General features: G+C 42.0%; 1 protein-coding gene across 4 annotated transcripts in view; it reads right to left on the reverse strand.

Moving 5' to 3' along the window:
* The window catches only part of MAP3K7CL (MAP3K7 C-terminal like), a 54,324-nt gene that overhangs the window by 15,954 nt on the left and 25,845 nt on the right, over nt 1-12,525 (reverse strand). For 3 of the 4 annotated variants that reach the window (XM_075446387.1, XM_009933349.2, XM_075446614.1), the window contains one exon: nt 3,601-3,659. In XM_075446387.1, coding sequence (XP_075302502.1) covers nt 3,601-3,659 — 59 coding nt within the window. Of the gene's footprint in view, nt 1-3,600; nt 3,660-4,935; nt 4,965-12,525 lie in introns of those variants that run through there. The other variant, XM_075446529.1, reaches the window with a different exon arrangement.

Raw genomic sequence — 12,525 nt, forward strand, 5'->3', positions numbered from 1 at the left:
GCATGTATTAATACGAGCTTTGTTTCACTGACAGCATATCAGCTACTTCTTCATAGTTTTTTTTTAATAATAAAGCTGCAAAAGAAACCAGGCTTTTCCTGCATAGAGCTTAAACTGCTCTATTCCGGTACATAGAGCTTCTGTGTCTTGGTTGAACATACTTTTTTTTTTCTTAAAGTAAAAATACCCACCAAAAGCAAAACTTTTGAGTTAAAGAATTGATACTGTTTTCTTACAAATTGCTTCTTGGAATTTATTCCTCTCAGACTAGTAGAAAAACATAATATTCAAAAATCTAATTGGAAAAGACAACACTTTTGGTCTGAACCTCGCTAGTAGATCAGAACACTAGACTGATCATTTTTATTCTTCAGAAAGAAGCTGTAGCTTTCAACTAGGATCGTCCTCTACTAAGAATCCTTATAGAGAATTAGGTATAGGTATTTGCAGTCAGTCTCCTAGAAACAGCTCTTCTCCAGCCAATCCTACCTCTACCTCTGTCAAGCTGGCACTGGTGCTTGGAGAGCAGGGTTTACTGCCCTGTCAGGGGGGACTGCACTGAACTTTGCCCTGCCATCGGACACCGGTGCCCAGGGAGCAGGCATGGCAGGATCGTTGTAAGAAAAGTGGGAACACTAGGTAATTCTGCTCAAACAGCCAAGTTGTCTGCCAGGGCCAAACATAGAAGGACAAGGGCTTGAAGCCTAAAACAGAGGTGCAAATTGCCTGGTACTCAGGCTGTGGTCTGCTGCCTGCATGCATAAAATTCTAAGGCTCCGATTTTCCCAGTGACTTGGTGAACTTACATAGCTTTCAAGCTGCTTTCAAAATCCAACCTGAGATCGGCTAATTTGGCCTCTGTATTTGTTTGTTTTGTTTTTAAAACAGGTTTCAAAATTTTCCTTTGTATGTTTTAAACCTGGAAAGTTTTTTGGTTTTTTTTAAATGCTTATTCTAATATAGCCACCTATCTTGCATTTATAGTTTGCCTCTTTAAATACACTACAAATGCTTTTGACTGTATTTATGGCATGGTGATGAAAATCTTGTGGCTCTAGATGTGATATTTTTATTATGAAAATATGTACCAGCATTCTTACAAATTCAAGCATTTCAGGCTGCTATGCCACAGTTGATTACAGGGCGCGCTTACATGACACTTCGTGTGTGCTGCTTTATACTGGCTAACTTTGGGATAGAGAAAAGCATGGATGGAATGGCAAGGGACACCACCGTTCAGTACTTCTGCAGGTCATACGGAAGCCCATGCTGTTGCAGTTTTCTTCTGTAATACAGGAGCTCCCTGTTTCAAAGCTGGTGTGGTTACGCTAACACAAATTGCAGGCACATGCTATACAGGGCTGATGCACCCTTAGCAGTTTGGATTACAGCAATTTAAAAAAAGTAATTAATAAGAAAATGTAACTAGGTAAATTATAACTTTGTTACAGTTATTGCTTGTTTGAAAGTTTAAGGCTGTATAAACATAACGTCATTACATTAAATAGTTATAAGTTGAAGCTGTGATCCAGACTGACAAAAGCAAGGAAATTCAAGTTTTCGTTGCTAAAGCTAAATACACTGTTACCTCTGCATCAGCTCAGAACCTTGTGTTGACTTAACTGCCTCTGGCTGAACATAAAGGCATCTAAACATAAATATGCACATTAGCTTGAAAAGTTAAAGGATGAAGCACCACCACTGACTTTATACTTTTGAGTGGTTGAGTCAGCCAGACAGTGCGCCCAAGTTATCCATTCAGCTACCTCAGTATTACCAAAAAAAGTGTCTGAAGGACAATAAAAACAACATTGTCTGAATCAAGGCCTTTGACCCTTTTTTGAATTTATTATCTCACTGACATCGTGAGAGTAAAGGAAGGTTCCCTTGAAAAAAAATGTCAGGTACTTAACAGACCAAGAGGGTGTACTTAGTGGAATTGCTCTAGTGCGTACTTAAACTTCTACTGAAGGGCTATTATTTCTCCAGCAGACTTGAATGCTTCCAGAGGAGCAATTTCAGTCCATCATGAAATTACACATTTAGAGTACATTATATGTTCCAGAAATGGGTCATAAACGTCCTAATAAAAAAATCATCACTTGGCCTGTGAAGTACCTACATCTAACACCAGTAATTTTGTTTTGATGTATCAACAGCAGTAATGATAATCATACTTTGCTCTTTTAGAGCAGTCTTCACCCACTGATCTCAACGCTCTCTAACAAAGAAGGTAAAAATTATTAACCTCATTTCAGAGATGAGCAGAGGGACGGAGCAACTCCTCCAGGATCACATAACGTGTCACTGACAGAGTGGGAAACAGAACGCAGGTTCTTTACTTTCGATTCAGTGCTTCAGCCACAAAACCATATTGCTTTTCTCAGATTGAATTCTTCTGAAGGCAAAAAGTATCAATTGCCTTTGCTGCACCGGAAGAACAGTGTAACAAAGAGGCCAACATAGTACCCTGTTCCCTTCAGCCCAAATCTTAGGCTGCTATTCACTCCTTTAATCTTTCCTAGTTATGCCTGAGGAACCTGCCCCTATTCTCAGGATTAGAGGGACAGAGCAAGAACAGTCTCCGTCACCCTCCATTCCTTCCTCAGTCGTCTTTTTGACAAGAGCAGCAGGAGAAAAAAGCTAGTCCTTTAAGTCAGCAGCCCTCCAGTGTTGTCTCACTAGTTGATGGGGACAGGAAGGATGACATCATTGGCCAACACGGTCTGCTAATGCCTTTCTCAATTTACACTCAGGAAACAACTGCCTTCATATTGAAATATCAGAGGAAGTCTAAATGCTCCTGGGAAACAGATGATCTGAAGTAGTTTACAAAAGCCCACAAACACTCCAGTACCGCCACATAGGGAAGGGAAATAATCCCTGGATACAAAACTGGCTCTGTGCCTGGTGAACCATGGAGTTGCCATCAACTGCTGTCTGACTGTCCAGTATGAGAGTCAATGACTGGCTCCATTGTGCCACACTGACAAATCGGACCGGTCACAAAAGGATTCACCACTTTTATCCAGTTCTGTCTGCAGACACCTCCTAGGGCAGCCGTTAGGGTTGCTGGCTATACAGCACAAACTAGAGTAACTTTGAGGAGGCTCTCATCAATCCTGATGGCTAGCTTTACTTACCCAAGATTAAAGATAAAATGGCACTACAAAATACACCTCTGCATTCTCTTGGAATGCTTCAGAGAAAGCTGATCACACCAGTCTTAGCACAGCCCGTAGGCATGAGAATATAATAGCTGGCTCATTCCTTCTCCCATTAAAACCACAAGAACTCTCTTCATTGCAGTGTGGCAGTACGCGCTGTGTTTTGCAAAGGAATTGTAAAAAAAATTTAAAAAGCAGGAGAGATTGTTAAAGTAGCAATTTCCCTGCAATTAGATTAAAAATGTCAAATCAGTTTTTCTGCAGATCTTGAAAAGAAAATGTTTTCCTCTATGGAAATACACAGTCTTATTAAATGTGAATAGGTTAGAGAAGCACCACTGAAAACTTTCACCTTAGTGTAACAACCAGAGGCTTTTTATCATAACAAATATAGTGAATGTGAAGTAGAACTGTAGTAAGAAAAAAAGCTTACCTGCAGCTGCTGATCTAGTTCTGGAAAAGCCAAAGGGAAGTTTTCAGAGGAAGCATCATCTAAAATGTAAACATGATGTTAAAAGTCACTATCTACCAAAAAGGGCATCTCAAATTATTTGCTTAATGTAGTTCTACCTTCCAAATATTCACAATAATATCGGGGTCCTCCAAACACCTCTGCATCTTCTTATCTTTCTACATTTGAGATACCTTGACAGACTCCTTGAAAATACTGGTGCATTGACAATAAGAAAATGTTTACGTGCTGGAAAGACAGAAAGCCTATTTTGTACTGCAGTGATTAAGAAACAGAACAAAGCCAGTTAGAGCAGCAGAACATGTGATAATTTAATAAAAACAATAAATCCAAACAATCTCTCTTCCTGAGCTCTCCATTACACTGCAAAGTAAAGAACCTTCCAAGGACAGCGTCCCCACTACCAAAGAGTTCATTACTTGAAAGAAGGGAAAGATATCTTCCCCATCACAATACAATCACTTACCAGGGTTAAGCCAACAATAATAGAAACCTTTTCTCTCACCACTCACAGGCAACCACAGCAACATACAAACCAACAGGCAACCCTGGAACTAGTATACCGTTACCTACACAGACGTGATTAGAATGGGGAAGGCACCACAAATTTCTCCATACTGCAAAGAAATGTCTTTACTCTAACCTGCAGATAACAATTCTTACGTGCTACAGTTAGTTCATTCATGACAACAAGCCAAACTATGTTTTTATTTATTTCTTTATTTTTAGTACAGGCTTCCAGCAAAGGTGGGACAGACTGTGCCAGTTACGTCAGTGTTGTGATGTGGACACCTGCCCACTAGTAGCTGGACTGAGATCAGGAACATGAATCATACTTGGTAGCGTCACAGTTAGCCACTGCAATATTTCTTTCTCAGTGACTTTCACACTATCAGTTTTGCACTGGATTGTGATGACTGTTTATGCGTCTTACTACAGGTTACGGGAGGTGAGGAGAAGGTTACTATTAGCTAGCTTACAGAGTCAGTTATTTGTAATGTGTCAAAATTAAACAAGGATAGCTCTCATAGGAGAAAATTGCTAACATAGGTCAGATCCTGCAAACTACACTACAACAAAACCCCAACAAGATTAAGAGCACCATGTATCACAGCAGGATTCCAAATATCTTAAGGAGTACAGACTAGGATTTAAATTATTTGTCAAATATTTGGTATCTTTTTATCCTGCCCTCAGTGGTCATACAGCAAAGTAAGTTAAGGGGAAAAAAGTAAAATAAATGACCTTATGCTATGAAGAACGAACATACTGGCTAACATACAGTCAGAGCCGTACCTTAACTAACATAGCTAGAGCTGGGCACTTCTAGGAAGGGATGCCTAGAGAAGAAAAAAAAAAAAAATACAGTGATACAGAGGGCAAAAGCAAAAGCTTTTGAACTTCACCAGGAAACAAAGTGAAGTTCTGTGTTTTCATGGGTTAGGGGTCTTACTAGTATTATCAAAAAGTCATATCCCCTCCCCACCTCCACTTCATTTTTCACACCATGTCCCAAACATTTCCTTTCTGGAAAATACTTGAATTGCTTTAATTATACAGAATTGTATCACACTGATATGCAAGTGTTTACCTTTAATTTGCTGTTGCTTTCTTGTACAATATTTAAAAATAGACTAATATTCTAAAAGAAGAAAGATGAATCATATGGCAAGACTAAAAGGAAGGACGGAATAGGACTCAGTCCGACTAGGGGTACAGCTGCTCTACAAATATTTGGCTGAATAGCTGTTAAATATTCTGACAGAGATATTGGACCAGAGTCGTGGACAGCAGTTAAGCTGCTATTTGTTTTGACAATTCCAGCAGTACAAGCTTTGGTACAGCAGCTTTAAGGAGGGATCTCAAACATTTTTAACTTAAGAAAAACAAAGCAAAAGCAACCCCAAGAATTTTAAAGAAACAACAGCCAATAATTACTTTTTCAATGCATCGGCTAATCATAAGAAAACAAAATTAATGCAGTGTCAGAATATGAGAAAATACATTGGATTATCTTCAGAAAACAACCAGTAGAAAAAAGGGTGGAAATACTTTAAAAAGGATGGAACAGAGAGAGAAATTACTACAGAGGAAATCCTTTCAATAAACAGATGTTCCCTGCTTATTTTTTGAACTCAAATGACTGAGTCAATGGTACTAAAAATAGAACGTATCGGTATCCTAACCATTATGGCATACCGTAGTACATTTTATAATGGGCCTGCCCTAGCATCTATTGAACAGCTGCTAGGTTTTTTTTAGTTATGCTAGTTTAAGACTTGTTCAAATCATCATCTGATGTGCAGAACATCATCGAGAGAAGTTGGGGACCTCAGCATCTTGAAATTGTTCTGAGACCCTAATTCTCTCAGGCTGTTCTGAGCTTTTCAGCTGAAGTATTTAGCTTACAAAAACTAACAGAAATCTTCACAGCTAACTGCAAGCTTGTTTTCCACAAAAAGAACACCAAAAAACTTTCCCCACAGCTTCCAGTCAAATAAATGACTGCATCAAGTCAGTCTGTATTTCACTGTTGTCAAAGTAACAACCACAACAATAACAACAAAAAACACTTGGTAAAAACTGAATGTTTTTAGATTTCATAAATAGGGAAAGCAAATGACAGCAGTCATTTGCCTCCTAAAACTTTTTTGAGGATGTTTTCAGAAAGCCAAGAGGAAAGACAGAAACTCACATTTTCTTCCAAAAGAATCACTATTACCCTTACTGCGTGTTCTGCAGGAGATCAAATAAAATCACATTGGTTTCTAGCCTAAAAAACCTATGACTGAAAATTAGAAACATTGAAAATGTATGAAATGTCAAAGAAAACATTCTGAAGATCAAAACACTCTCATAAGTATCACCTCATCTGTCTGTATTTGCTCTTTTCTATTCTACATCTCCTTAACTAGACAACATAGTTCAGAAATATCTTTTTCTCCTTTTCTCGATTTATTATCAATATTTAATGAGTGCCTAGATCGTTATAAGGAATCACTGATATAATCAAAGACCTTCTTCATAATAAAGTTAGTGGCTTTTCTATATCACAAAACCCTGAAAATAACTAGGCTGATTCTTCACCAGATACAAAGAGCATCTCACCCCTGTAGTCACTATTTTACTGCTCCCTTCCCTGTCACTCGTAAAGAAAAAGAATTTATAATTCAAGCTGGTTGTGGAAAACATATTCCATTTAAAAATAAAAATATAAAAAATCAGAGACTGCAACTTGCTGCACCTGAAAATGAGTCAAGATTCTGGTCAAAAGAAAGCAAGAGAGGAGGAAAAACATACATGTGAATGTTATGGCCTTCCCTGCAAACTCAAAAGCACTAACCTGTGATGTGAAGGAGTCAGATCAGGGACTTCATCACAGCCACCTAAATTAAAGTATCTGTTGCATGATTTCTAAATGAGTAGCACTTCCTGATTTCCCACAGATCCCAAAGCTAATTTTGAAGGCCTATATTTAAAAGTGCACTAAAGGTAAACACCTGTCCCCTGATGACAAGATGAGCTCTCTGTACATACAGTTGATGGGTTTTTAACCAAGGGCTTGGTTCATGTGTATGGAATAGTTTGACTTTCATGTTTGTTTCATCAGGTTCATACATTCGCTTTGCTTGTTGCTGAAAACTGTCATTGTAACAGAGAGCATCTGAGGGAGGGTCTCTGGGGAAATCACTTCCTCCTTTTGCTTTCCATCAGTTGGGCTGAGACAAAGTACCCTTCTGTGTCAGAGCCAGCTCTCCGACCATTCCCACAGCAAAACTAACAACACCACAGAAGAACAAGCTCCCTAAGCATGCTGCCCCGCCAATGCACCTTCATGCTGAAATGGCACGAGGGGCAGCTTTGTGTAAGGGCAGCAAGGCTAAGCTGCTCAGCCTTCCCTGTCCAGGTGAGCTCTTGTCTCTCTGCTGATAGCACCTATTAGTAGAAATGTGAGATAGGCTTCTAATGTGTGGTACAGAGATCCACGCAAGCCATCTGATTTAGAAGGCTGAACTGTATTAAGACTGATTGTCTTCATACAAAAGGCTTCCTACTTATCAGTGATGTCCTGATGTGTTCAGTCCCCTGATACATGCTAATGTTGCACATTTGAGAATGAATCACACTTTCTGGAAAGCTTCACTTATTTAAACGTGTTCTGGCCTTCCGGAGATTCCGATAGCCCAGACCTCCCTCATGTAGATGAACGAGTGAAATCTCTCACACTTCGCTGTCTGACTGATGCAGTGCCCGGTACAATGAAGTGTAACACCCCAGTCTCTTCCTGTATGGTTGTTCCATTTAGCTTGTTTTCGGAGGTAGACTCAGCTGCAGTGACCATGAAATGGTTGAGTTCAGGATCCTGCGTGGAGGAAGCAGGGCGATAAGCAGGATCAAAACCCTGGACCTCAGGAGGGCTGACTTTGCCCTCTTCAAGGAGCTACTGGGAGGAATCCCATGGGCCAGGGCTCTCGAAGGTAGGGGGGTCCATGAGTGCTGGTCACTCTTTAAACAACACTTCTTCCATGCACAGGAGCAATGCATCCCCCTGAGAAAGAAATCTTGCAAAGGAGGCAGGAGACCTGCATGGTTAAACAAGGAGCTTCTAGCAGAGATCAGGCAAAAGAGAAAGGTCCATGGAATGTGGAAAGAGGGGCAAGCCACTTGGGAAGAGTACAGAAACGTGGTGAGAGCATGCAGGGATGCGACGAGGAAGGCCAAGGCCCACCTGGAATTGAAGCTGGCAAGGGGTGTCAAAAAGAACAAGAAGGGCTTCTTCAACTACATCAGCAGCAAAAGAAAGGCTAGGGACAATGTGGGGCCGCTGCTGAATGAGGCGGGTGTCCTGGTGACGGAGGATGCGGAGAAGGCAGAGCTACTGAATGCCTTCTTTGCTTCAGTCTTCAGTGCTAAGACTGGCCCTCAGGAATCCCAGGCCCCGGAGGTAAGAGAAGAAGCCTACAGAGAGGACGACTTTCCCTTGGTCGAGGAGGACTGTGTGAGGGATCGCTTAAGCGATATGGACGTCCAGAAATCCATGGGCCCCGATGGAATGCACCCACGAGTGCTGAGAGAGCTGGCGGATGTCATTGCTGAGCCACTCTCCATCATCTTTGAGAGGTCCTGGAGGACAGGAGAGGTGCCCAAGGACTGGAGAAAGGCCAATGTACCTCCAATCTTCAAAAAGGGCAAGAAGGAGGACCCAGGGAACTACAGGCCGGTCAGCCTCACCTCCATCCCGGGAAAGGTGATGGAGCAGCTTATCCTGGAGGCCATCATGAAGCAAGTGGAAGAAAAGAAGGTTATCAGGAGTAGTCAGCATGGATTCACCAAGGGGAAATCATGCCTGACCAATCTAATAGCTTTCTACGATGACATGACTGGCTGGGTAGACGAAGGGAGAGCCATGGATGTTGTCTACCTAGACTTCAGCAAGGCTTTCGACACAATCTCCCATAATATTCTCCTAGGGAAGCTGAGGAAGTGTGGGCTGGATGAGTGGTCGGTGAAGTGGATTAAGAACTGGCTGAATGGCAGAACTCAGAGGGTTGTCATCAGCGGCTCTGAGTCTAGTTGGAGGCTGGTAACAAGTGGTGTCCCTCAGGGGTCAGTACTGGGCCCAGTCTTGTTTAACTTCTTCATCAATGACCTGGATGAAGAGTTAGAATGTACCCTCAGCAAGTTTGCTGATGACACCAAACTGGGAGGTGTGGTAGCCACACCGGAAGGCTGTGCTGCCATTCAGCGTGACCTGGATAGGCTGGAAAGCTGGGTAGAGAGGACCTGATGAGGTTCAACAAAGTCAAATGCAGGGTCCTGCAGCTGGGGAGGAACAACCTCATGCATCAGTACAGGCTTGGGGCGGACCTGCTGGAGAGCAGCTCTGTGGAGAGGGACCTGGGCGTCCTGGTGGACGACAGGTTAACCATGAGCCAGCAGTGTGCCCTGGCTGCCAAGAAAGCCAATGGAATCCTGGGGTGCATCAAGAAGAGTGTGGCCAGCAGGACGAGGGAGGTTCTCCTTCCCCTCTACACTGCCCTGGTGAGGCCCCATCTGGAGTACTCTGTCCAGTTCTGGGCTCCCCAGTTCAAGAAAGATGAAGAGCTACTGGAGAGAGTCCAGCGGAGGGCTACAAGGATGATGAGGGGACTGGAACATCTCCCCTACGAGGGGAGGCTGAGGGAGCTGGGCTTGTTCAGCCTGAAGAAGAGAAGGCTGCGAGGGGACCTAATAAATGCTTATAAATATCTAAAGGGTGGGTGTCAGGAGGATGGGGCCAGACTCTTTTCAGTGGTGCCCAGTGACAGGGACAAGGGGCAATGGGCACAAACTGAGGCACAGGAAGTTCCGTCTGAACATGAGGAAGAACTTCTTCCCTCTGAGGGTGACGGAGCACTGGAACAGGCTGCCCAGGGAGGTTGTGGAGTCTCCTTCTCTGGAGATATTCAAGACCCGCCTGGACAAGGTCCTGTGCAGCCTGCTGTAGGTGACCCTGCTTCGGCAGGGGGATTGGACTAGATGACCCACAGAGGTCCCTTCCAACCCCTACTATTCTGTGATTCTGAAGAGCGGGCTCTGGGCAATAGTTAATGAATAAATACTTTAAGAACAACATCTGATTTACTTGCAGTATAAACTCGCAAATTACAGTTGCTCTAGGATCTTCACAAAGACAGACAGAAATAAAACATAAAAATTTAAACGTGTTGAAAGCACATTAAGGTTGCTAAATCAAGCATTCAAAATTTAGGAAATGCCAATCACAGCTCTGCTTCCTTGAGTAACTGAGTTATGATCCATTCTTTAATTATACAATCAGGCACTATTTTTTTCTCCTTCATGCGTGGGCAAGTGTGTTCAGATCTCTTCCCCCTAAATTAAAGAATTAAATTGGTAATATAAGTAGGCTGTTATCCTGTAAGTGGATCAGCCCTTACACAGGAGAAGCGCTCAAACTCAGCAGCAAGCACTGCAACTTGCAGAGGGACAACACTGGCAAAAATGTGTACGGAGGTCCAGCCTTGGCCCTAGGAGGGCGGCGAGATCCAGCAGCTCCAGCCCTGGTTACTGACAGACACGCATAGACTCATCGAATTTGTCCTGGAAGGCTGTGTGGCTAAGTGACTGCGACTTGGCACTGCTGCGTGAAGCTCTCGGGCTTCTATTCACAGCCCTGTCTGGCATGACCTTATGCAACCTTGCAGTTACCTCACTCGTAAAATAGTGGGGAATGGTCACTGCCTGACCCAGGAATAGGCCATGAAGGCTTCCTCAATAATAAGAGGTGTAGACCTCCCAAAAATAGAAACGGCCCGTAACAGAATAGGTAAGAGCAAAACCCTCCTACTCCGTATGCCTTCACCTAAGCCTGAAGCATCCTCTAATGAACACACAGCCACTATCCCTCTGAGGGTACCATCTCACCTAAGTTCCTGCACCTAAGTTCCTGCCTATTTTCCCAGAGATCAAGCCACCTACTTGCAGGTTGGGTGTAGTTTTTAGGAAACTTAGCCTTGTAAATTTTAGCCATATATTTTAGCAATTGCCAATCATTTTCAACCAATACGTTATCTGCTGGAAAGCCTCTGTTGCCATTACAACCAAAATGATGATGGAGTAGGGATCTGAAGGTTGCTGTTGAAGAAACACAAACAAATAAACAAAACAGTCTTGCATGATCAGCTATAAAAGCAAAAAATTCTTCGTGGCCACTGGGATAACAAAGGCATAAAGAGGAGTAAAGTAAGTCATTTGCTGTGCCTGGAAAAACATTACACTGTTCCACTGTCTGTCAGTTTCATTAGAAGATGTATGTTTTGCCTTTGTAACCAGTGATTTTTCTGGAGAGTGCTATCAGAGGTAGACAAATTTCAAACCAAAGATATTACTAATAATTTCAAAACCAGTTATTTATCACCACATGTTGCTAGGTGAACTCTTCAGCTAGATTCAAACTTCTTGTTTTTTAATTCTATTCTAGGAGGGAAAGTGAAGAAATGTTTGCCTATAAACTTTCCCTTAGAACTATTACACAAAACAAATCCACTTGCCTACATTTAATAAAGTTCTTGTTATAATTGTATCTTAATATGTCCAGTAAATAAGAGAGTTAGTGATTTATATAAATTAGGACATATTGATCATTGGTTTCATTAAATTGATGTCGATAGACTACAAAAAACTTTGTTTGGGAACACTTATTTAAATTTTGGAACACCATATTTAATTTAACTTGCATTAGTTTCCAAGTGATATAAGACAGACTGAAATAGTATGTTTGAAATTCATTCATTTAAAATGGCACCTTAAGTCAAACTGGTGTAATACGGTGTGCAGACACACCCTGGGAAACCTATGTTTGATGCCAGCTTAGTGAACTTGAGTAAAAGAGCCAAACATAGATAGCTATATATACAGGAATAAGAGATACACAGTAAAACTGTCTTCTTATATAGCACCCGCTGATGGGCTGCTCCTGAGACTTTTAAGGGATTGGTTAGCCCACTTTCACATTAAAAATACTGCACAAAGCTGGCCAGGATTTCAGTCATCAGGTGTTGACTGACAAATAATATAACACAATTAAATTATTTCTTGTACACTCAGGATAAGCCGGCTCTGGTCTTGTAGGTCAGTTAACATAAAGTAATTTCTTCTCATGAGTTGAGAGCAGTTTCTCCTTTCACTACTCCTCACACCCAGTGCTTGGTTACAATCCTAGCCAGTGAGATAATCACCACCCAGAAGAAACATTCCATTTCCCCTTTTTATATCTAGTTGTGCTGCCAGTTCCTCCCAGTAAGCAGTTGTACAGCCCCCGGAAGGAGAATGCAGCCTTTCTTGGTGAAATCTGTCACCGTGCCTTGCAAGTGAGGTGAAATTTAA

The sequence above is a fragment of the Opisthocomus hoazin genome, chromosome 1, assembly GCF_030867145.1.
Source record: "Opisthocomus hoazin isolate bOpiHoa1 chromosome 1, bOpiHoa1.hap1, whole genome shotgun sequence".
Lineage (NCBI taxonomy): Eukaryota > Metazoa > Chordata > Aves > Opisthocomiformes > Opisthocomidae > Opisthocomus > Opisthocomus hoazin.